This window comes from Amblyomma mixtum, chromosome 9, assembly GCF_055824585.1.
Source record: "Amblyomma mixtum isolate Tamu chromosome 9, ASM5582458v1, whole genome shotgun sequence".
NCBI classification, from domain to species: Eukaryota; Metazoa; Arthropoda; class Arachnida; order Ixodida; family Ixodidae; genus Amblyomma; species Amblyomma mixtum.
The window spans coordinates 61,157,710-61,183,972 of record NC_143020.1 but is presented as its reverse complement, the minus strand read 5'-3'; the positions used below and the strand labels follow the sequence as shown (position 1 = coordinate 61,183,972).

The 26,263-nt window shown below is 49.9% G+C and overlaps 1 protein-coding gene across 2 annotated transcripts; it reads left to right on the top strand.

Annotated features, from left to right (window-relative positions):
* The first annotated feature begins 6,254 nt into the window (after positions 1-6,254).
* Positions 6,255-24,514, top strand: LOC149329267 (uncharacterized). Of its 2 annotated transcripts, none has more exons than XM_089560179.1 (3): positions 6,255-12,690; positions 18,826-20,102; positions 23,201-24,514. In XM_089560179.1, the coding sequence occupies exons 1-3, from the start codon at positions 12,331-12,333 to the stop codon at positions 23,568-23,570; spliced, it is 2,007 nt and encodes a 668-aa protein (XP_089416305.1). In that variant the 5' UTR covers positions 6,255-12,330; the 3' UTR covers positions 23,571-24,514. The 2 variants fall into 2 exon arrangements, with proteins under 2 accessions (XP_089416305.1, XP_089416304.1); XM_089560178.1 differs by lacking the exon at positions 23,201-24,514 and having other exon boundaries at positions 6,255-6,887; positions 12,105-12,690; positions 18,826-20,389.
* The last annotated feature ends 1,749 nt before the right edge of the window (positions 24,515-26,263 follow it).

Genomic DNA, 26,263 nt, shown 5'->3' with positions numbered 1-26,263 from the left:
ATCACACTACCTCTCCCTCCCAACACCTCACCAGAGGCTGCAGAGGAAGCCGCCATTGCACTCGCAATCACCCGCACGGAAGCCCGGTACATTTTCAGTGATTCAAAAACTGCGATTCTAAATTTTGCTCGAGGCCGAATCCATGTCCCTGCTTTTGGCATACTGGACTCGCCCGATGCACCCCCGCCCCGCCAAGTGGAGCTGATATGGGTGCCTGCGCACTCCGGGAATCCCGGAAACGAGGCCGCCAACCTTTTAGCCCGAGGTTCTTTAAACCGGGCTCAGGTGGCCTCGGATGCGGGATTCACGAAGGAGCGCATGCACTCATTCAGTGAGCTGACCCAGGTATACAGAGCCTCACGCCAGCTCTACCCTCCGCCCCACCCCTCCCTAGATAACAGACACGCAACACTCTGGCGCAGATTACAGACACACACTTTCCCCTCGCCCCTTACCCTAGCCCACTACCATCCCTCCTTCCCCACTCCTAATTGCGCCCTATGCCCAGAACCCTTCGCTTCTTCCCTCCACATCCTTTCCCTCTGCCCGGCGGACGCTCCCCCGCGGGACCTAGAGAACCTCAAGACCTGGGAGGACTGGGAGTCCCTGCTGCGCTCGGAGGACCCGGCCGTGCAGACCATCGCCACCGGCCGGGCTGCCAGTGTTATGGACTTTAGGAACATAAACACTTGAGTGGGGTGGGGTCTTGCAGGGACCCTGGGGCGTGCCCCGAATTCCTGTTGTATTAAAGTTTTCTCTCTCTCTCGTTAGTGACTGCGACATTGCAACTAGCGTGGAAAGCACGAGGACAGCGACAAAAGGAACCGACGGGACAGCACGCTAGACCTCAACTGACGTTTTAATGCACACATAACAGATTTTTACACTTGTATTCGGTGCATGCTCAGGAGACTGTGCCCCCGCCCCCTTCTCTTTATCACGAAGCAGGTTGTCATAACAAAGAGAAAACATTTAAACCAAATTGACGCGAAAGTTTTTCGACAGATAGATTATTTTTTCGTGAGAGCTACTCACGAAGTCTAGCGTGCTGTCCCGTCGGTTCCTTTTGTCGCTGTCCTTGTGCTTTCCACGCTAGTTGCAATGTCGCAGTCACTAACGAATACACACCAACTAGCCCAACTTTCTTCCATGATCTCTGGGTGGTAGCTAGTGTTTCGATAGTTCTTGTTACAAGATGTACAAAGCAATTGAAGCAGTCTAATCAAACAAATATTCCCCTGGCTTTCTAATGTGAACAGTTGTCTTGGAGCCGCCGCGGTGGCTTAGTGGCTATGGTGCTCGGCTGCTAGCCCGAAAGACGCGGGTTCGATCCCGGCCGCGGCGGCTGAATTTCTTTGGAGGAGAAATTCGAGGCCCGTGTACTGTGCGATGTCAGTGCACGTTAAAGAACCCCAGGTGGTCGATATTTCCGGAGCCCTCCACTACGGCGTCTCTCATAGCCTTAGTCGCTTTGGGACGTTAAACCCTAATAAACCAACCAACCAGTTGTCTTGGAATGACGCCTTCAGGAACAAATATTTACCCTATATTTCATGATAGCCAAGCTTCATAGGAATTCATCTGGCCGTTAAAAAAACGGTGTCAAACTCCCCCATCTTGGCTATTACGCAGTAATTTTGTGGTGTGCGCGCATTGCATCTTTATACTTCGGGTTTCATATCAAAGACCATGACATTTTTGCACTCTTTATTGATTTGGCATTAAAGTAACGTTTTCCTCTGCTCTTCTGAGGATCAAGTGTTGTAGCGGATGGCTCGTAGCAAAATGCCACTTGTGAACGCCGAACAGTGCCCACCCGGATAACAATTGAAATTAACTTTATGCAAACACCGAAGCGATAGAACATACAAGGTATTACAACCACTCAGCCTTCAAAGCTTACCACGAACGACGGCTCCCCGAGAGCCGCAGCTAGTCTTTCGTTCTCCGGCTAAACTTGATGTAGAACCGCCACGTAAACACGACACACCGTTTTATATATACCGGGTGTGTTCGTCACGCTTGTACAAACTGTGTTCAAAAATTTAGCGCGACACACAAGGACAGAAAGAGTAGACGACACGAGCGCTCGTGTCGTCTACTCTTTCTGTCCTTGTGTGTCGCGCTAAATTTTTCAAGATGTATGTTAACCAACTCGCCCAATCTGCAGTATTGTTAAATTACAAACTGTGTCCCGTAGGCCGGGCGCCACCGCCGCGCTGGTCGCCGCCGAGGGGCGACGGAGGAGTCAGGTACCTTATCAACTGTTGTTTCAACCCCTGAGAAGTAAACACGTTGTGCAAGTTATAGACCTGTTAATACCTTCCTTCACTGGCCACGAGGTGGACTTGTGCTCACTTTGCATTTCAATGTGCATGCGCAGGCTCAACGAGCAAACTCTTCTTCAGGATAAGTCGCAGCATTTCGCTGTAGCTACTTTCATCAATTATGAAACTTCTTACGATCTTTAGGGCAGCCCTGCAAAAATCAACCACTAGTATTTTCCTCTGAAAAACGATAAATAGCCCGAATATACTAATTGGTGGAAAATATTTCATTAGATGGAAGGGAAAAGTGGCGCAGGAAAGGGTTAATGATGCAGAAAAGAGAAAGGTGAGGAGGAATATCTGACAGGCTGATAGGTTTATCAACAGTTGCGAGCGGATCTACTGCTAGTATTGCCAAAATAATTTAATGGAAGCAAAGGTGAAGAGGTCGGCTGGTGGTAAGGTCACCTGCCATGCCACTTCGCACAGGGGAGCGGGGAAAGGGAAAGTAAAAGGTGAGTATGGGGGGGGGGCTCTAAGACAGGTTCAAAAAGATAGAAAGAGGTGATAGCTGCCTAACTAGTTGTATACTTGTATACTTTTTTTTTCACCCTCTTTTTTCATCCTCACCTGGAGTAGCATGCAAGGTCTATAACCTGGCAGACCTCTCCATTATCCATTAAAGTCTCTTTCCTTCCTTCCTTTTCTTCGGGAGGAAGGGGCATTTGGGATGTAACAAACGGATATATGCGCGTACCACGAACGGTTTGTGGACTGTTGGAGAAAGCTACGTGTGCTCTGTACCAGGTCTCGCAATTTTATGCAAGCCTATTGAGGGGTTACGCGTCTGGGCTCTGCTACTGGAACCAGGAGGGCTATTATGCTAATGTGATCACGTCGTCAGAGGCTACTGTGTATTGTGCTGATGTCAGCCTGAAGTGAGTGTACCCAGCCAGAGCCTGTGACCTCTGTGTATTGTTGTGTGTCCCCAGACTGCCCGCTGACTGTTCAGATACCCGCTGATTTGCAGGTGCTTCCCTGCCAGTCGGTGCCGCTGTCGCAGGAAAGATTCCAATGAGGCTATCGTCTTCAATTGGGGGTGGTAGATATTGGCAATAAAGATGGATGAAAGTGTATATGCGTGATAGATGATTTCGGCGATCACGCGGGGTGTTTCTCACGGAGTCTTTTGTGTCTTATGCGGGAGACTACTGCGCACAAGTGTGGACGGCCTGTTTAAGTTTTCGGCAAGGTTATCAAATGCCCTTTGCCATCATCATCACCATCAGCCTGACTATGCTGACTGCAGGTTAAAGGCCTTTCCTCTGTCTCTCCAATTAACCCTGCCCTTTGCCAGTTGCGACCACCGTATCCGCGCAAACTTCTTAATCTTATTAGCCCACCTAACCTTCCGCTGCCCCTGCTACGCTTGCTTTCTCTTGGAATCCACATCCTTACCATCAAGGACCAGCGGTTATCTCGCCTTCGCGTTACATACCCTGCCCAAGCCCATCTCTTCCTCTTTATTTAGATTAGGATGTCATTAACCCGCGTTTGTTCCCTCACCCACTCCACCCGCTTCCGATCTCTTAACGTTACAGCTATCATTTTTCTTCCCGTAGCTCGCTGCGTTGTCCTTAACTTAAGCTGAACGATATTTGTTAGCCTCGACGGTTCTGCACCATCGGTGAGTACCGGTAAGATGCAGCTGTTGTATACTTTACTGTTGAGGGATATTTGTAAACTGCCATTCATGAGCTGAGAGAACCTACCATATGCGCTCCACTCCATTCTTATTCTTCGTTATTTCCCTCTCCTGATCCGGATCAGCGGTCGTTATCTGCCCGAAGTAGACATATCCCCAGAAGTGCGACTAATCGGCACACTATTGGACATGTATAGGCAAAGGCCGATCTTACATAGCCCAACAGTGAAGCCATCCAGTTCGAATATTGGACCGGTAACTTGTACTGCTTGGGATTCTCTTCCTACTTCCAGAATCTCGCGACCAAATGCTAACTGCTGTTCCCTTGCTAGAGTGTGGAGCCTTAGTTTGGTTTTCTGTATGCTTAGCCGCACCGTTCAGCTCTGTCTGTGCAACTCATTGATCATGCTTTGCAGTTCATGTCCTGAGTGACTTAGTTAGGCAATGTCATCAGCGAATCGCAGATTACTTACGTATTCTCTATTAACTCTTATCCCAAACTGCTCCCAATTCAGGCCCCGGAATACCTCCTGCAAAAAGGCAGTGAATAGCATAGATGAGATCGTGTCTCCCGGTCTGGCCCCTTTCCTTATTGAAATTTTATTGCTGACTTTATGGAGGACTATGGTAGCTGTGCAGCCGTTACTGATACCTTCCTATAGTTTAACATAACACTCTTCTACACCCTGATTCCGCAATGCCTGCATGACAGCTGAGGTTTCCACTTGTTCTAGCTGTCTCGTACTCAACGAAATTAAGTATAGGGGGTTGGCTATATTCTGCGCATTTCTCTATCACCTGATTGATAGCATGAAAATGGTCTATTGTAGAGTATCCTTTACGAAAGCCTGCATGATGATTTGGTTTATTGAAGTCGAAGGTTGTCCTGATTATTTTAGCGATTACCTTAGTAGATACCTTGTAGGGAACAGACAGTAAGCTGATCGGTCTGTAATTCTTCAAGTCCTTGACGTCTCCTTTGTTATGAATGAAAATAATGTTAGCCTTCTTCGAAGCTTCGGGTTTTCTTTTCTTCCTCATTCGTTATTGGCGGGATTTCCCATTGCTGTGCTCTTCTCCATTTGTCATTAACGCTCCGATTACATTCGCTACTCTGTAGATTTGTGTATAACTCTTTAGCTACTTGGACTACCGTGTTCATATTGGTAACGACCCTTCCCTCTTTGTCTCTTAACGCATGCATCTGGTTTTTACCTGCGCCTAGTTTTCTCTTCACTGCTTTTAGGCTACCTGCGTTCTTTAGAGGATGCTCCATTTTCTTCATGTTAAACTTCCTTATGTCGGCTACCTTGCGCTTATTAATTAACTTTGATAGCTCTGCTCGTTCTATTCTGTCTGTGCAATTCTACGTCCTCGTGCTTTGGCGTTTGTCAATCACATCTTTCGTCTCCTGAGATAGCTTCCCTGTATCCTGTCGAACCGTCCTACCACTTACCTCTACGGCTAATGCGTGCCTGTTTTGGATAGTGGAAGGTGGTGTTGAAGAGGAAGAAGTGGTCTTGTATAAAGATTGGTTTGGTTTGGTTTGATGGGGTTTAACGTCCCAAAGCGACTTAGGCTATGAGAGACGCCGTAGTGGAGGGCTCCGGATAAAGAGAAAAGATGGAAAGTGGTGCCGTAGTTTCAGCCTTATCAATTTTTTCGACCACTTAGTGATCTTGAACGTTTACTGACATCCCACAGCACATAGGCATCTTTCAATGCGGGGACATTATATCGCTAATTGGCAATAAAGCCGGGTCTCGGCGTTCACTAGAAGCGATGGGCTCAAAAATACCAGATGACGTCATCTTGGTATCAAAGCAAAATAAAATTTCTTCCGGACGTAAGGGGAATTTAACTTTTTGCAATTTCCAGGCGAGTGTGCAACCCACCGTCCAGAAAATCACCTTGCTTTTTGGCGACCACCCGCCGCGTTCGCTGAGTGGTTAAGGCGCTCGTCTGCCGAGCTGGGGCAGCCGGGTTCGAACCCGACCGCGGCGGCCGTGTTTTGATGGCGGCGGAACGCAAAAGTTGTTATTGATGAGAACCGCACTGTACAGGAAGGGAGGAAGTGGGAGCGAAAGAAGAAAGTGAAAGAGGGACCCTAATGATGAAAATGAAAATTGTATTTGAGGAAAGGAAATTAGGCCGAAACTGTCTCGCATATATCAGTGGACACCTGTCATCCGTTTGTAGAGGAGGGGAGGAAGCGGGAGGGAAAGAAGAAACAGAAAGAGAGGCCGTAATGAAGAAAATGAATTTGAGGAAAGGATATTACGCACTAACTGTGAATCCATGTCCAGGGACGATGATGAAGAGGACATCATCATTGTCATCAGATGAAGAGGGAACGCCCAGCGAAACGCAGCGGCGAAAGACTGTTGTTTTATCTGAACGAATTATTAGCAGTAATCTTAGCCTTACGTGAATTGGATCCTACCGTTTCCCATGTTATGGTTATGACGGACTCTCTATTTGCTCTACATTATCATCCCCCACAGAGTATCGGGTATTACGCCTCTTTCAACAGCTGATCCTGCTCCGTGTAAATTCGGTGCGGTTCTTTTGGGTACCGGGGCACATCGGCATTCAATTAAATGAGGTAACAATGAGGTCCTTAGTGGTAATGGTAAAATGAAGTCCTTAATTGGTTCCCATGAGAAGGCAAGCGTAGCAGGGGGCGGCTGAAAGTTAAGTGGGCAGCTGAAATCAAGAAGTTTGTGAGGATACGGTGTCCGCGGATGACAAAGGACACGGTTAATTGGAGAGACAAGGGAGAGGTCTTTGTCTTGTAGTGTGCTTAAGACAGGCTGAAGATGATGATGACGACGTGTGGGATTGCGAGAGCATGTTATGGACGCAACACGTTGACATTTCGTTGCGGTTTGCGGGCAGTCTGTTTCAGGAGATCGGTCTGTAGGATGGGGTTGTGGCTGAGCAGAACCTAGGTCGCTTTGCAACGTTCAGCAAAGGTGCAGGCCAAGCGTTCGGGCTGCGAGCGAGCGTCACACCTCAGGATCGTCGTCTTCTTTCACTACTACAGTTCACCACAGTGAGCGAGCACGGCTGCTACACTACAATTACCCCCCGGCGAAAAAGGAGGCATCCTGCCGACTTAGGGCGCACAGATGGTAGGCGGATCGTAGTACGGCTTGAGACGGTCAACGTGCACTGTTTCACGGCCACGACGGCGCGCATCTTGCGGCGGCGAAAGCGGTTCAATGATGTAGTTGACTGGAGAGGTCTGGCAGACGACACGGTACGGGCCGTGGTACTTTGAGATGAGTTTTGTGGAGAGACCGGGACTGGTGGAGGGAACCCAAAGCCACACGAGCGAGTCTGGGGTATAGGACGGAAGCGGACTGGTAGGGGCGCGAAGGTGCTTCTGGCGATTCTGATCTTGCGTTGTAAAAGAGCGGGCAAGCTGGCGGCATTCTTCAGCATAGGTCGCTGCTTGAGAAATGGTAAGAGACTCGGAGATATCAGGGCGATACGGAAGCACGGTATCCATGGTACAGGAAGGCTCGCGGCCGTAAAGAAGAAAGAACGGAGAGAAGCCAGTTGTGCTCTGTGTGGCAGTGTTGTACGCATATGTCACAAATGGGAGAATGCGGTCCCAGTTTGAGTGGTCCGAGGCAACATACTTGGCGATCATGTCGGTCAATGTGCGATTGAAACGTTCAGTAATGCCGTTCGTTTGAGGGTGGTAGGCCGTAGTAGAGCGGTGAACAATGCGGCATTGGCGAAGTAGGGCTTCGACGGTGTCTGAGAGGAAGACACGGCCGCGGTCACTCAGAAGCTCCTTAGGAGAACCATGGCGTAGAACGAGATGATGCAGGATGAAAGACGCAACGTCGGGCGCAGACGCGGATGGCAAAGATGACGTTTCGACGTAGCGGGTAAGGTGATCGACTGCCACTATGACCCAGCGGTGTCCAGCCGGAGTTATGGGAAGGGGCCCGTAGAGATCGATGCCAACGCGGTCGAATGGGCGCATGGGGCAAGGCAAGGGCTGCATCGGAGCGATGGAACGGCGAGAAGGGGTTTTGTGGCGTTGGCATTCCGGGCAGGAGCGAACGTACTGTCGAATGAAACGGTACATTCCCCGCCAGTAGAAGCGGAGTCGAAGGCGCGTGTAGGTCTTCACCACACCGGCGTGAGCGCACTGGGGGTCGGCGTGAAAAGAGGCGCAGATGTCGGAACGCAGGTGGCGAGGAATGACAAGGAGCCATTTGCGACCGTCGGGAAGGTAGTTGCGGCGGTAAAGGAGGCCATCCCGTATTGAGAAGTGGCGGGCTTGACGACGGAGAGTGCGGGTCGCAGGTCGCTGAGATGGTGTAGACAGGAGAGCGAGGAGGGAAGCGATCCAGGGGTCCCGTTGTTGTTCAAACGGCATGTCGGCAATATCAAGGGAGGACGCATCAGCGGTGGCGAAAGATGTGGAGTCTAAGTCACAAGGTAGCGGGGACCGCGATAGTGCGTCGGCATCAGAATGCTTACGGCCAGATCGATAGATGACTTCAATGTCGTATTCTTGTAAGCGCAACGCCCAACGAGCAAGACGGCCTGAAGGGTCTTTGAGGGACGACAGCCAGCAGAGGGCATGGTGGTCGGTAACGACAGCGAACGGGCGACCATATAGGTAAGGGCGGAACTTTCCAATAGCCCAAATTATTGCCAAGCACTCCTTCTCTGTCACGGAATAATTGCGCTCGGCCTTTGTCAAAGTGCGGCTGGCATACGCAACAACATGTTCGGCGCAGCCGGGCTTGCGCTGAGCCAGCACGGCACCGAGGCCCACGCCGCTGGCGTCAGTGTGAATTTCAGTGTGCAGGCTGGGGTCGAAATGGCGGAGGATCGGCGGGGACACAAGCAGGCGCCGAAGCGTTGTGAACGCCGCGTCACAGTCTGGTGTCCAAGACGAGAGGCTGGTGTCGCCGGCAAGCAGATCAGTCAGGGGTGACAGGATGGAAGCGAAATTGCGTACGAAGCGGCGAAAATAAGAGCACAGCCCGATGAAGCTACGCAGCTCTTTCAGGGAGGTGGGTCGGGGAAACTCGGCGACTGCGCGCAGTTTTGCAGGATCGGGAAGGACGCCTTCTTTGGAGACGACGTGGCCCAAGATGGTAAGCCGCCGGGCTGCGAAGCAGCACTTCTTTAAATTCAGTTGCAAGCCGGCGTCGGTCAAACATTGCAGGACACGCTCGAGGCGGGCCAGGTGGGACGAAAAGTCTCGAGAAAAGACGACGATATCGTCCAGATAGCACAGACACGTGTGCCACTTGAGTCCGCTGAGAACTGTGTCCATCATGCGCTCGAATGTGGCCGGCACATTGCACAAGCCGAACGGCATGACATTGAATTCGTAGAGGCCGTCGGGCGTAACAAAGGCCGTCTTTGGCCGATCAGCAGCAGCCATGGGCACCTGCCAATAGCCGGAGCGGAGGTCCAATGAGGAAAAGAATTCTGCGCCTTGCAGGCAGTCGAGGGCATCGTCAATACGGGGAAGTGGATATACATCCTTGCGCGTAATCTTGTTGAGGCGACGGTAATCAACGCAAAAGCGGACGGATCCGTCTTTCTTCCGCACGAGAACAACGGGGGAGGCCCAGGGGCTGTGAGAAGGCTGGATTACGCCGCGCTGAAGCATGTCGTCCACTTCCTTGGTAATGACGGTGCGTTCAGGGGCCGACACGCGATAAGGACGCTGGCGCAAAGGGGCATGCGTTCCGGTGTCAATGCTGTGTGTGACGACGGATGTGCGGCCAAGAGAGCTGTGCGGGAAGTCGAAGGACGTACGGAAACGCTGAAGTAATGCGACGAGCTGATCACGTTGGTGCGGCGAAAGGCTGGCATCGATAGATCGGGAAAAAACAGAAACGGTGTCTTGGTTTGGCGTAGCAGGAGGCGAACCAATGGCATCTATCTGGAGAGGGGCAGGTTCGTCAGAGACGGAGTATGGAAGAGCGTGATCGACTGATTCTACATGGCCCAGGCATTCGCCGCGGAGAAGCGTTGATGGACAAGAAAAAGGGTTCGTGACATAGATTGCGCTGTGGCCATCGCAGACAGTCAGAAGAGCGAACGGAAGGAGGAAACAGTGGCGACGGGCAGCGGCATCGGTCGGAGTAAAGAGAACAGTTGAATCAGGATCGCAGGCGCAAGTGAGGGGAACCAGGGCAGCAGAGAAGGCAGGGATGTCAGTATCTGCAGCGACCAGCATTTTACCGAGGCGGAGAGAGGTGTCGGACGGCAGAGTAGCGCAGAGCGGAGACAGTTCAATGCTGGCACGGGCACAGTCGATGATCGCATGATGAAGGGTTAGAAAGTCGCAGCCCAGAATGACGTCATGAGAACAGGAGGACAGCACGAAAAACTCGGCGATATACACAACATCCCGGATAACAAGGCGAGCTGTACATAATGCTAGAGGTTGAATGCGGTGCGAGCTTGCAGTGCGGAGGCAAAATTTCGAAACAGGCGTCGTCACTTTACGGAGTCTACGGCAAAGGGCTGCGCTAATAACGGATACAGCAGCGCCCGTGTCTACAAGGGCGAGAACGGCGACGCCATCAACAAATACTTCGATAACATTCGCAGGTGAAGACGGAGGACTTGGGCAGTTCGATGGAATCGCAGTTCTTGCCTCCGGAACTGCGGCTGTTAGTTTTCCTCCGGACGAGAGGGTGATCGCCGGCGCATGGGAGAGATAGATCGGCGACGGGGAGAAGGCGACCGGCGTGAAGAATATGAAGAGCGGTCAAGGTGGGAGGAGTCCGCAGGGGTGCCGGAGGGAACTGGTTGCGAGGGAGGCGCAGGGTCGTAGTGGAATGGGCTTGCCCCGTCCCGGAAACTCGGCGGGTATTGGCGACAAAGCCGGGCGACGTGGCCCGGCAAGCCACAGGAGTAACATATGGGGCGGTTGTCGTAGGTACGCCATGGGTTCATGACGGCACGGCGAGGCGGCAGGCGACGACGGACAGGTGCCGGCGGAGGTGGTAGCGGTGCGACAGATGGGTGGTTAACGTAGACTTCGGGGCGTCGGGGTCTGGCGGCAACCTCAGCGTAGGTGAGGGGGGCAGCCACGGGCGGAGGCCGAGGGCTAGAGGGCAAAACGTCGGCGACCTGCTCTTGGATGGTGCGTCGAAGGGTGGGATCTATGGGTGACGCAGGGTCGCCAGACACAGGCAGTAGGGACAGTTGGCGGGCCACTTCTTCCCGTATGAAGGCCTTGATCTGGGGAAGCAGGGAGGCCGAGTCAGAGACCAGACTGCAGACCGCCGGCGCAGGAAGGGACTCATCGAGGACTCCGGAACGGCGAGTAGAATTCCTCTGCTTCCTGAGGACGTCATAGCTCTGACAAAGCTGAATGACATCCACCACCGTTTGCGGATTCCTGGCGAGCAACATTTGGAACGCGTCGTCGGAGATGCCCTTCAGGATGTTGCTAATTTTCTCGGCCTCCGGCATGGATGGATTGATGCGCTTGCACAGGTCCAGAACATCTTCTATGTAACTGGTGAAGGTTTCAGTGGCGTGCTGAGCGCGAGCGCGGAGGCGTTGTTCGGCGCGCAGTTTGCGCACAGCTGGGCGGCCGAATACCTCCGAGAAGCTGGTCTTAAAGGACGACCAGGTAGGCAAGTCGGCCTCGTGGTTGCGGAACCACAAGTTGGCAACGTCGCTGAGATAGAACAGTACGTTACCAAGCTTGGTGGCATCGTCCCACTTGTTGTGGGCGCTGACGCGCTCGTAAGTCGCCAACCAGTCGTCAACATCGTGGTCGTCGGCACCGCTGAAGACGCTGGGATCTCGCTGCCGGAGCCCGCCAGAACACAGGATGGTAGGCGACGGGATGGGGGCTGTCTGGCTGGTGACTTCAGGCATAACTGGCGGCGAAGGTAAGGTGCGGCTACGGAGCTCCAGGATGAGGACGAGAGGGGGAACTTACAGCAGCCTCCACCAAATGTAGGATGGGGTTGTGGCTGAGCAGAACCTAGGTCGCTTTGCAACGTTCAGCAAAGGTGCAGGCCAAGCGTTCGGGCTGCGAGCGAGCGTCACACCTCAGGATCGTCGTCTTCTTTCACTACTACAGTTCACCACAGTGAGCGAGCACGGCTGCTACACTACAGGTCTTTCTTTTATCGAAGTAAGACACCATCGGAATACACACGTGCGTAATGACACCACCTGGAACGCTGCAGGACGACCACTTGGATCACTATATATGGAAAGGTAGGGCAGCTTCAGCGGGAGCACGAGCTTTGTACCGGACATTTCTACCACAAGGAGGCGCTACCGACACGCATTTGCACGCACTCCTCGAGGGAATTTTCCAGAAGAAGAGAGCGCGACGCGATGGAGCCTCCGCCGACGGGAGAAAACCCACTTTCGCCTCTTGGCAGCGGTCCCCCAGCGTCCCGGACTTCACCACCGCGGAGCAAAGCGCTACTCTCGGCCGGCACCTGCCTTGGCTGCTTCTGCGGAGCTTCTTTGGCAGCGGCCACCACCGCGCTGCTCTGGTTCGCCATCCAAGGAGTTGCCAAACGGGACGAGAAGAACGGCACCGGGACTGAGTTCTGCTGCTCCAGCGAGGCAGGCAGGCTGTTCGCCGTCATCGACAAACACGAGCCGCCCTGCAGAGACTTCTCCGCGTACATCTGCAAAAACGCCATCAGCCACGGCTTCGTCCAGCAAGACGTGGCCAACGACATGCTGGTGAGCTTCAGCGCGGACATCCCACTTGTCGTAATAGCGGCATTCTCTTAACAGCTGGCATTCGCTGGTTTTGTCGCCCGGCTAGTCTGAAAGTTTGCTAAAGATCGAGCTTAGCTCATAACATTTGAATGCTACCTAAAAGGTCATTCACGTGCCGAGGAATATTTTAAACGATCTGCTTGCAGGTTATTGTGTGTTAACCCTTTCGTAGCCCAATTACAGCGCATATTTTGAGGCCAACGTGTGTAGGAGGAGAATAATTCAACAAGGTGAAAAAAAATGGCTGAGGCTTAACTTGGTTAAGCCTGGAGAATGCGAAGCATCATCGTGTCGCGTAATTTGGAGGCGCACAACCACAGCGACGGCGCGAGGTGGGCCCCTGTTTCTCCACTGTCGTGACGTCATCGTGTCACGTGGTGTGACGTCATGTATCACGTGATTTGGAGGCGCACAACCACAGCGACGGCGCGAGGTGGGCCCCGTTTCTCCACTGTCGTGACGTCATCGTGTCACGTGGTGTGACGTCATGTATCATGTGATTTGGAGGCGCACAACCACAGCGACGGCGCGAGGTGGGCCCCCGTTTCTCCACTGTCGTGACGTCATCGTGTCACGTGGTGTGACGTCATGTATCACGTGATTTGGAAGCGCATAACCACGGTGAAGGGCTGAAGCGGTAGCTAAAGTAGTATGCTTCGAATAAAAATAAAAAGTTACATTGGTTCTTAATGCGCTTTTTGCACGATTCCAAATGGAATCAGTGGGACTTGATGGGTGCAAATGGCTTAGTTGGGTGAGATGATTTGTTGGAAATTTAATATCAGCTCCTTTGAAACACACTTGTCTTTGCTGAAGTGCAGCCTGTCTGTAACAGTTCTTACAGTTCTTACCCATTCCTCCTCCCTGCCGTTTCCCTTCTACGTCCTCCTTACCAATTCCCTTTCTGGACATTTCTGGCCAGCGGGCAGAGCGGTCCGTAAAGCAGCCTCCCAGGAAGAATGGGTGGGGTTGGGGATGGGGGGTACTGCCTTTGCGGAAGGACATTCACAAAGGTAGTGGGAGAGTGTGGAACTGGGCACGCCACAGGTTTTACAACCAGGAAGAAAGTTGGGGGGAAATCATGAGAGACGGTGGGGGGAAATAAAGCAGCCTGCCTGTAATTGTCGCCATGTGGCGCTGGATAAGGGCGACAAGGTACTGTACGGTGGTAGCTGTGTCATGCGGCTGAGATTGTAGACTGTGGTGATTTGATATGTAGAGAGGACCGGTGGGGCCTCTTGAGCAGGGTTGGGTGCCTGATCATCCGGGGTCCGGGATAGAGTTCTCGGGCCAGCGCATGAACGCTCTCATTACCGGGGATCGAGGCATGCCCAGGGGCCCACGAAAGAGTAGCCGTTCGGTCGAGAGGGGTGGCTGTGGCAAGGATACCGTCGCCACGACCTTTAGGCAGTGGCGATACGCGGCCTGGGAATCTGTGCAAATTTCGGTTACGTGTTTTGTGAATGATCGAGGGGCCACCGCAAGTGCGATGGCGGCTCCTTCTGCCTTTGCAGGCGAATTAGTTCGGATAGTGGCGGCGGCCCCCACTGTGCCGTCTTCATAGGCTGCGACTGCCGTGAAATATCCTGGTTTCGAATTTTCCGCCGCGTCGACATAAAGGATATCGGGGCGGTTTCTGTATGTTTTGGTGAAATAGCTCGCTCGTGCCTGCCGCCTACCCTGATTGAGACTAGCGTTCATATAGTGCGGTAGTTTGAGTGCACGTCAAAGAACCCCAGGTGGTCGAAATTCTCCGGAGCCCTTCACTACTGTGTCCATGATAGCCTGAGTGGCTTTGGGACGTTAAACCCCATAAACCAAACCAATGAACCCAATGAACGTCGATGGCCCACTTGCTTTGTTTGGTTTGGTATTTGAGGAATGGAAATGGCGCAGTAACTGTCACATCTTGGTGGGCGCCCGAACCGTGCGTAAGGAAAGGAATAAAGGAGGAGGTGATAGAAGCAAGAAAGAAATGAAGAAAGAAAGGGGAAATCGAAAATTGGTTTTTGGGGAAAGGAAACAGCGCAGTATCTGTGTCACATCTCGGTTGACACCTGAGCCGCGTCTTAAGAGAAGGGATAAAGGAGGGAATGAGAGAAGGTATGTCATGTGGCTGCCACACACCCATCGCTCCTCCACTTGACGGTGAAATTGCGGCACCGATCACCTCGGCTTGACTACGCCACTAAGGCTTTTGCTTCAAAATGTACGTTTTTCTTGCTCAAGTTGAAGAACGAACGCTTTTCTTGCTCAAATTGAAGGACGGTGACATCTAAATTTGATGATTCTTCCTGTACACGCTGTGTATGGAAGGGTTGAGGAACAGAAAAAAAATGAGAATTAAAAAATGAGCCCTTGAACGGCAAATTTGGGTCGAAAGCATCACAGAACTCAACCTAGCAGTATATACCCCCCCTCCCTTCCCCAAACTAAAAGATGCATAATCTGCCAGCTGTCTGTGCTTTGTGACAAAAAAGACAAGAAAACGTATCAGAAAAAGAAAGTCGATTCGGACCACTGCCTTATGCGTTCAATAACTCAGAGCTTATATATACACTGTGCCACAGAAGCGATGGGATGGTGCCTTTTCTTTGGTCTCTTACTCGTTCTCGCAAATATTCTTATATTTTCCCACATGCGTAGAACAGACGATTGTGGGTCGGTGAATATCTGGTACACTCCTGTAGCTTCCCTGGAATGTACATCACCAAAAAACAATTTTAGATTAGAAAAGGATCTCAAAAGACAGGATTCGTTCCTTTTCAGTAGTGTTTTCTTCGCTGACATACCTCCTTTGGAACGTCTATAGTTTCCCTGGAGTGTACTTCAGCAAAAAAAAATTATAGACTAGAAATGCATCTCAAAAGGCAGGATTCATTCCTGTTCTGTAGTGTTTTCTTCGCTGACATACCTTCTTTGGAACGTCTATAGCTTCCCTGGAATGTACTTCAGCAAAAAACAATTATAGACTAGAAATGCATCTCAAAAGGCAGGATTCATTCCTGTTCTGTAGTGTTTTCTTCGCTGACATACCTCCTTTGGAACGTCTATAGCTTCCCTGGAATGTACTTCAGCAAAAAACAATTATAGACTAGAAATGCATCTCAAAAGGCAGGATTCATTCCTGTTCTGTAGTGTTTTCTTCGCTGACATACCTCCTTTGGAACGTCTATAGCTTCCCTGGAATGTACTTCAGCAAAAAACAATTATAGACTAGAAATGCATCTCAAAAGGCAGGATTCATTCCTGTTCTGTAGTGTTTTCTTCGCTGACATACCTTCTTTGAAACGTGTACCTAAAGGCATACATTGCGAAACTCGCATTCTAAAGAGGGCGTGTGTAATAGTGAGCAATTTAAACATCAATTGAGCAGGTTTTGACTCTTTGTTAAGGCTTTTGCAATTACTTCAAATTACTTCAGAGGTGGCTCCTCTGTGCAAGTCCGTTTATTATAGACTTTCGAAACTACAGGGAAGTAACCTGTTGGACACATAATGTACGCAATACCAACTAAAATTATCCTGGCATGCTCAATAGGAGTCTATATATCTTACTGCTATACAATTTTCAATACCTGACAGGAGGTTTCCAAGTCCCACTACCTTCTCAAAGGTTTCAGCCCAATTTGGAAGGAAAACAGTCCCCTGCCGGAGCGCTCTTCAGGAATTTTGCTCGTGGCTTGGAGAAAATTCTAAGAAATTTAGTAACGCGCATTTAAGCTGTCGATCTAAAAGATTTACTGCATTGTCGCGCTTGAAAAGCAATAAAAGAATCGCCCATCTAGAATAAATGCCTAAAACGAAAAAAAGCACTTCTTTTTGACTGACGTCCAGAAAGTAGTATGCTCTCTTTCAATACGATCAAAATTCCAAAGCATAAGCATTTAGTCTTGGCAGTGCTATAAACTGGAAAATTTTCTTTCTGAGGTGAAAGGTAAACTATGTTGCTGATCTTGAACAGAAGCTAAACACATCCTTAATTACACTTGGCTCAAGAGAGCCTGTGGTTCACAGAAAAACTCTGTCTCATAATAAGAGCCTTGGTAAAACATATCTTGCAATATTTTATCTTCTGAACGTGGAGTATGAGCCTGTATGGCTGCAATAAGGCGAATAACCTACAGTGTCTCTATTTGCAGTATTCTTACGACATTACTATTATGTTTGGCGCCGAAATATGGATGGGATATATAGGAGGTTTGTTACGGATTGAACAGTTTGCTACGTTGTCTGCTCACTTCCGCAAATATGCTTAGCGGTACACTTTTCTGCGCTTACTCGATCCAAGCAACAAGTTTACGCTGACGACTGCCTCGATCGGCCGCCGATGTTGGCCCAGGGTGGGCCGAAAAATTGGCAGTGACCTATCTCTGGTTAAGCCTGGATATACAAGCGAAAAGCTGCAGTTATGCTTTGTTAGACGTCATGGCTGTCGCAGATCGCGCACAATGCACTGGGAGCACCACGATAACGGTGTAGGCAAGCGCGTTATTAGCCCTCCTTCCGCATGCGTAGCAACGGTGGTAAACACGCGGCTGCAACTAAAGACCAAACGGTGGCGAGAAGGCGAGCGCGCAGTAGTAGCTTCGGTGAGGAGGCGGCGCACATGCGCAGTAGCGCGCGGCTGCACCGAAAGATCAGGCGGCAGAGTCGGCGCGGCGGCGGCTGTGGCCACCTGCGCCGCGCGTGAAGTCATTCGGTTTTGCGCATCCGCAGCTGCGGCAAATCTTGGCTCTGACGGTTCACACAAAGCGCGGCTATGGTGCGTGTAGTGAAGCTTTTCGCTTCAAAAGGCTGTAGATTCACAGTGGCCCGCATCTTCCAACCTCTGCGCATACTCTTGTAGGCTTCGGTGCCTGAGGTCGTGCACTTTGCATCACTTAATTCCGGGCGCCGTCTGCATGGCGTTCACAGCACAGGCTGCAGGGCTGCAGTCAGCCTGTGCTACAAGGCACACAGCACAGGCTGTCTGTCATTCATGAACACATGTCATTGTGTACCGCCTTTGCCAAAAGTAACCGGGCACGGGCGGTTTGTTTCTTGGCCGCTCAGCAAAGCACTTATGGCAGCCCTTAAGCTATGAATCTCTATAGAGTGAGGTGACCCTTTGTCCTCAAGTTCTGACACCTTTCGGCCCTGAAGGGTGCCATGAAGGCTTCGTTATACGGCTGAAAACGAAAACCTGCTGCTCGGTTACTTTTGTCAAAGGGGGTACATTGTCTGGATACCAATTTCATTTAGAAGGAGGTGAATGCATCTGAATTCAGTTCCGCGAAGGGACTATTGTCGTTTTTCTTACGCCGGACCATTTCCGTTTAGGTGTTGTGTAGTTATGGTTTGCGGTAACGTTAAAATTGTGACATCAGTAAGCACAACCCTTGTCAAAACTGAAAGCCCACTGGATTTCCAGTTTTGCCATATGGTGACGCTTGCTATGCATCGCCAGCTTTCAGAACCCTTGAAGGTGAGAAACACTAGTCCTCCCTCCCCTGTTTTGCAACATGGGACTTCCCCGGATTCTGCGATAACTTCATCCCTTGCGATTACGGATAAAAGCTGTCCACGATCAAGATAAACAGTGTAATACATGGGCAATCTGCGATTTGAGCTTCGCTCGGTACGTTTAGCACTCTGAAAGATTGTAGAATCCGTATGCTGTGCTAAGCGGGATATATGTTAATATGTAAAGCACTCCGTATCTACTTTTCCTTAGATTATCGCTGCTTGGACATCGAACCAACTCAAAACAGTCGCAAAAGATGGGTCTGCATTCCGTGGCACTATGCTTATAATGTGACTCCCTACTTTTACAGCACCACAAGGTTCAACTTCATGAGGTTCAATGTTCGGTTGTGTGGAGAGAAAGACCGTTGTTATCGCCTCTTGGACATCGAACCCACAAAAAAAATTTCCAATAGGACTGCATACCGTGGTATTACGAGCACATTGCGATTCCTTAATTTCAATGTACCGCAAAGTTCAACGTCACGAGGGTCAGTGTACTGTTGTGCGGTGAGAAAGACCGTTGTGAACAAACATCGTTGCACCTCCTTAATTAGATATTTGACTCTCGCCCTGTTGCGCAATGTCGCAGTGGGACATCGCCTCCAACATCATCAAAGGAACAGACAACTACGGCAGCGGGGCTGCGGCAGCACTTCACGCTCTCTACACATCCTGCCTCAATGAGGTGTGGCGTCAAGATCAGCGAGCCAGAGATGTCGTGACGGTCGTGCTGGAAATCGCCAACAACTCCAGTCGAATGAGTGGCGCAGATCTGCTCCGTTTTGCCCTCGCGGTGGATAGGCGATACCATCTCAAGTTTATCTTCACGTTAATCAGCCCGACCACCAAAACATTGGGGTTCGTGTTAAAAAGGAGGCTACTCCGGACTACCGACTACAAAGAATTTTGCGACGATTCCTGCTACATCACAACTCTCTCCATCCTGAGCGCTCATTTCGGCACTAACTTCACCCGGAATGACATGTCCACATGCGAAAGTAAATTTCTGCCTGGCCGTAAGAAAGCTGATTCCCTGTCTTTAAAAGAAATAAGCGACGTCTTTGGCCGTCTGGAAGCGTCGCAGCTGAGGGACATATTTCTCGACTTTCTTATTGACATTGACAAGGTTAAGGAAATCCGGACCCCCTTCAAGGCTGCGATCCTTTCGGACATACGCCTCCTGATGAACGACCAGCCGTTGTCTTTGTGCTATATGCTGCTTATTGTCGCTCTGGAATCGATGAGCTACATTCAAAAGAACAGGACGTTGAAATCACCAACAATGCGTAGCAAGGCAATCTGCCACGTCCACGTGTTCCAGAGAGGCCAACTATGGCGCGCCACTTATGTAGCGGCCCTCGCGAGTCCCGCGAAAGACCAGCAGCTGTACAAGATCTTTGAGGAGACGCGAAGAAGATTCGTGGAATACGCCCCATTCCTGCGGCTCATGGCTTCGCCAAATGACACGGAGCACTTCAAGAAGGTCATCGGCAACTTTACTCTGATGCTCCCCGGCGACCTGGTGTTCCAGGAGCCGGCCGTGCCCCAGATGTCCATGCATGGCTTCGCTCGGAACATGTTCTTGGCGCTGAACTTCGAGTTCGACGCTAAAAAAGAAAAAGCGCGAGGTGTCCCCGGGATTCGAGACGACACTATGAATAGAGTCAGCAACCGCCTGTACTTTTTGAACAAGGCCACCCTGTACGTGTCGTCTTTGGGCTACGCCTGGCTGAGTTCGGGCACCCTCGATCCACTGCTTGCGGACGCCGCGGTGATTGCGAGTCGTATGGCAGCTTTGATGTGGAGCAACATGCTGAGTTCAACGGGCTGGTCTCGAGAAACAAAGGCGGCGGTCAAAGAGTTCAGGTAATGTGTATTACTCCGTTGTGAATTCGGTAAGAAAACAAGCGCTCATGAAATAACGTAGCCTACAATCATGCGAGCGTTGTCGGTTAAGAACTTAGTGTGCTGTGAGATTAATGTTCTGCTATCCACCGCACAGTAGTTTCAGCGTGCCAGCCGAGATTGGAATTGGAACGTGTCACACCGTATCTACATTTCAGTCTTCATTGCCTCGTGGATTACGAGAAAGGAACCTTGCCGGAGAAACGGTCGACATCAGTTATAAGCAGTATTTTCGAACCTTGCTAACATTTTATAACAGGAGAATGGAAGTTTTGTAAACGTCATTGCGTTAGTGTAAGTATGTTCTTATTTGAAAGCATTCCTCTCTTGAGTGCCTTCAGCCCGGCGGGTTAAATCAATAAACAAAAAACAAATAAAAGCAGGGTGTAATACGTCAAGGAGAGGAATGCATAGTCACACTGCTTTCAATTTGATAAGGCCTCTTTGGAATCTTTGTTTATTGCTGAGAACTTAAGCACGTAGCGTAATAAGCAAGAAGAAGTTCCGCTACTGAAAACTGAACGCAGGAGATGTTAAAAAACAATGTGCAAAAATGCACTGTCAAAAGGAATTAAAGGGCAACTCCGGCGATTTTTCGATGTTCATCGATCAAAATGAAGTTTTAAGTCTGTATTCTTTATGGTAGTCTGATGTCTCATGTAAAATTTCGCACCTGAAAGCAGCTTAGTTTTTCCGCAAGCGAATTTTGAAGACAAGCGCTCCTCGACGCGAGCTGACGCGAGCGGCACTCATTGATCGAGCAACTTCTACAGGCCACCCTGTACTGTGACGTCACTGGCGTGTCAGCGTGTCAAGCTGGTCAGGCGCCCGCTGGCGTTGGCAGTGCAGGGGAAAACTGAAAATTGGCTTTGAGGAAAGTAAATGAGACAGTACCAGACGCTCGAACCGCGACGTAAGGGAGGAGTGAAAGAAGAAAGGAAGAAAGAGGTGCCGTAGTGGTGGTCTCCGTAATTATTTCGACCACCTGTTTAATTTCGCGCCATCTCACCATGCCTGATGTGATGTGTACGCCAGAGTGATGGGTCACGGCAACTTCTGTTTTCTGTGGATCGCACAAATGCTTCATCTGTGACAACGAGTGTGACCTACCATATAGGTTTCCTAGCGATAAGAACCTTCGCGACAAGTGGGTGAGAGCTGTCCGTCGTGTCGACTGGTCTCCGAGGGAGCATTCCCGCTTGTGCTCGGAACATTTCGAGCCAGATTGCTATTAACACAGCGTGTACCTTCGAGAGAGCTTTGGACTCGCTAAAGCTTCGTTCAACCGGCGATTGAAGGCAGATTCTGTGCCAACGTTATTAGAGTACAACCGCCCATCGCAGCGGCCAGCTGTACGAAGCGCAGCCGTCAAGAGGAAGAGGAACACGGTAGGCGTGCTCAAAGTAGGTTGGATTGTTGAACTAACTGGCGTGAATTCACCTCCAAAAGCTCGCCGTCGAGACGAAGCTTCGCGAAGAGAGGACTGTTGGCGATGCATGCCCCTGTATGGACGTTGTGCACCGCGGCAACGCTCCGGCAGCAGATTCTTTCATCAGGCGGGGTCGGCCGGCACTTGCCACACGAACAGCTGTCAGCGGGAGCATCACATTATCTTTTGTTCTGACGATTGTCACAAATGTATGCACGAGAAATGACTCAAGTACTCAAGGGCGTCCGCAGATATTTTTGCGCGGGGGGGGGGGGGGGGGGGGAGGCGGTAGGTTAGCACCAAAAAGGAAGTATTTGTGGTCTAAACTACGCACAGGAAACAAAAATTAGAAACAGCAAATTAGTGCTAGGCATGGATAACATACATTGGAATTTATTCATAAACAAAGAATTGAACTTAATAAGCAAAATCCGGAATGGTAATATCACCTGAGCGTGCTAATCAAGCTGTGTAGTTGTTTTCTAGTAGTGCGTAAAAAATATCTGAAATTCCAGGGAACCCCCCCCCCCCTTGTCCCCTCCCCCCGCTTCCGGACGCCCATGCGAGTTCAGACCATCTCTTTGCTGCAGGTGACGCGGCCTGTGGTGTGACTCGGCTGGCTCGCGCGGTGGTGGATCATACCTGAAAGGTGACTCGTCTAGTCCAAAATCATCGAATGAGTCGTCTTCTAAAGACTCGCTGGTCTCGGAAAAGCTGTTCTCCGCGGTTTCAGCCATGTTGACAGCGCGGCTCAGGGTAGTTTCGATATCTCCGGGGACTTCACAGCGCGGCGAACACGCCTGTGACGCCACAGTCAATACCGCACGAAGGCACCTTCTCGGTTTCGGTTTTGCGGTTTCTTTTACGAGTTTTGCGTTTTTTGCTGTTTAAAAATTATTTTGGGGTTGCTTTTGAAAACCTTGTATCGTACACATTACAGGAGGTTTTTAGGAACACAAAAGAGCCATTGACCTAAAATGACTGAAAAATCGCCGGAGTTGCCCTTTAAGTACTCTCAAATGCCGATAGACCCATTCTCCGCGGAAACAGGTAAGGTAGGCCGTCATATCAAAATTCAGAGGGAACTTTGACGATCTTAAGTACGCGAGGCGAAAGCCTTTCTGCGCCACTTGGGCTGCTTCTGTTGCTGATTGAATGCTGTTTACGAATGAAAGGAGGCGTCTGACTCGGTCGGGTGAAATGTCAGCGCCACACGACGGTGGCGCCACCAAAGCGCCAAGCGCATGCGCAGTAAGGAGCTACGCGAGCGCCATCAACCATGTGAGGATCCAATAACTAATCAATGACTAATTACCAAGTAATTATCAATTAACGAGTAATCACCAATTACTAGACCAATTAATAATTAATTGCTAATTGATGGCTGATTAGTGATAAAGTACCAATTGTCAATGCCTTATTGCTAATAAACTAGTATAAATTAATGACTGCTTACTAATTAATGGTTACGACATACCATGCAACAACGAATTCAGTGATTTCTGGTTCCTGCTACTACACTACTGATGACATCATCAGCATTATTGACAGCTATAGTGTGACGGACGGATTGATGAGCCGTTAAAGGCCTTTCGCCTTAAAAACTTACGCTGCAGTTACTTGGGTGCAGGGATTGCGAGGCGCACTCATCACCCGCAGTGGACCCCAAACACGCGCTTCAAGTGGAGGCGTTGAAGATGGGGCTACGAATCTCCGCCTTGGTCGCGTCAGCGCCTGCTGAGCCTACTGAAGCACCAGCGGCTGCAAGACCCAGCTGGTACAAAATGCGTCCCGCGTGGAGCCTCCGCTGGATGTCCGAGGCGCAGTTCTTCTACGCGCGCTACGCCTACTACAGCTGCAGTGGCACATTTGACACTACGCTTTTGGTGAATGAACCACTTAAGGGAAACGCTGACTTTGCCACGGCGTACAACTGCCAGGGTGGCGCGGAGGCGGGTGAACAGAATCGCTGCGATAATGTCACGCTACCGAGTGGATGATGTAGCTTATGTGTCTATGAGTTTGCTAAGGGAAACCGTGTACATCTGCGGGATGATACGTTTTTCTAGGCTTTTTGCTCTTTTATCTGTTTTTTGTGCGATACCTTTCGACCGGTTGACTTCGTAGCTATACGATATTATTATAGACGAGTGGATCACTTAAGTATTCTTTTTTTTAAGTATCCCAACAACTAGCTCTTATGAAGTGTATTCCTTTTAATTTATGTATGACTCTTGCTTACCCTTATTTGGTGCGAACTTTTGTGTGTAAGCCCAAATCTGTTACCTCCATAAGGAACTGTGTTAGGAGCGAGCTACTTTCTCGGTGTGACGTCTGAGATATTCGCGAGAACTGACATGCCTTACCTTGTTAAACCTCTGCCACTGTTGGTCTAGCGGATGAATGTTTTACCAAAGTTGTAATTAAAAAAAAAGGCCACAACGCAGATCAGATCTGATGCGTTTAAAATTTTCCAAAAGTTTAGAGGCATTATTTAAGGGTTTGCGAATAGCATTTTTAGGATTCTAATTATGTAGTTTTCCTGCCGTATGAAATGAAAATAGTGCAGCAAAAAGGTAAAAATGAATCGTGTTGTAATAAAACTAAATGTATTACAATCGATTTTTTTCATGAGTATTCGCTGCTTTTGCGATGTTCACACAAAACGAATAATCTTGCGGAAGGGAAAAGTGGTAGTGGCGGCGTTGTGCTCCACTTTACACCTATCTCCACTTTACTCGCTGATGGCTCTATCGTTTAAAGGAGGGCTGCATTGAAGGAAGGACTGCAGGGGCGTAATGGCCGTAACTGCGCCAATCCGCCGAATAGGTCGCACGATGCTGTGCCTGGCCGAATGGCGCGTTCTCTCTGGGTAGTAGATGGTGTTTCGAAGGTTCTTCTGACAAGACGCACAGAGCAAACAAGGCAATGAAAGCATTGTAATGAAACAAATATTTCCCCTGGCTTTTTTTATAGTTGTCTTAAAATGAGGCCTTCAGTAACAAATGTTTACCCTATATTTCATGTTTTATCATTTATAGCCAAGCTTCATAGGAATTCATCTGGTCGTGAGCGACGGTGCCTAACTCCTCCATCTTGGCTATTACGCAGTACTTTTCTGGTGTGCGCGCATTGCAATTTTAAACTTTGGGTTTCATATCAAAAACCATGACATTTTTGGATTGTTTATTGATTTAGCATTAAAGTAACATTTTTCTCTGCTCTTCCGAGGATCTGTTGTTATAGCGGATGGCTCGTAGCAAAATGCCACTTGTGAACGCCGAGCAGTGCCCACTCGGATAACAAGTGAAATTAACTTTATGCAAACACCGAAGCGATGGCACATACAAGGTATTAAAACACTCAGCGACTCGGCCTTGAAAGCGTACCGCGAACGACGGTTCCCCGAATGCCGCAGCTAGTCTTTCGTCCAGCGGCTAAACTTGATCGAGAACCGCCACCTAAACATCACACCGTTTTATATATCCCGGGTGTGTTCGTCACGCTTGTACAAACTGTGTCCCGTAGGCTGGGCGCCTCCGCCGTGCCGCTAGCCGCCGAGAGGTGGCGAAGGAGTCAGGTACTTTATCAACTGTTCTTTCAATCCCTGAGAAGTAAACACGCTGTGCAAGCTATAGACCTGTTAATACCTTCCTTCACTGGCTACGAAGTGTACTTGTGCTCACTTTGCATTTGAATGTGCATGCGCAGGCTCAATGAGTAGACTCTCTTCTTCAGGATAATCGCAGAATTTCGCTGTGTCTACTTTCATCAATTATGAAACTTGTTACGAACATTTGCGCAGCCCTGCAAAAAATCATCCACTAGTATTTTGCTCTGAAAAATAAACAGCCCGAATATACTACTTGGGTGTAAAATATTTCACTTGATGAAAAGGAAAATGGCGCAGGAAAGGGGTAATGCTGTAGAAAAGAGAAAGGTGAGGACGAATATCTGACAAGCTGATAGGTTTATCAACAGTTGCGAGCCGATGGGACAAATCGCGTAGAGATAAAAGTGGACAGTGCTTACTAATGTAAGACAAAGCGTCTGCAGCACTAATGTATCCTCTCGACTTTCGAATTAAAATACCTGCCGCCATCCACTGCTACTATTGCGAAAGTAATTTAATGAAAGGAAAAGTGAAGAGGCCAGCCGGTGGTAAGGTCACCCTGGCCTGCTACTCCACACAGGGGAGCGGGGAAAGGGAAAGTGACAGGAGGGAATGGAAGGTTCTAAGAGATAGGAAGGTTGTATCTCTCACTAGTTCCAGACTTGAACCGCTTCGCGAGGAAGGGGGCATGGGGGGTGTGATAAACGGATACAAGCGCGTACCACGTACGGTTTGTGGTGTGTTGGAGAAAGCTACATGCGCTCTGTACCAGGTCTCGCAACTTTATGCAAGGCTGCTGATGGGTTACTCATCTTGGCTCTGCTGCCGAAACCAGAAGGGCTATTATGGTGACGTGTTCACTCCGTCAGTGGCCTCAGAAGATGAGTACTCACGCTGTGAACTGCCGGCAACCAACGCTTCGTGGACATGGGCGTGGTTTGCTCCATAAAAGTTCCCCTTAAGACTTTCGCTCTAACAGGTATGAACGCGTGGAGCTAGACAAAGCTCGCCATAAGATGTCATGACTCGGCAAGCTTCGACCGTACGAAGTATGTGAAGGATTGCAGAGCGCGAAATCAT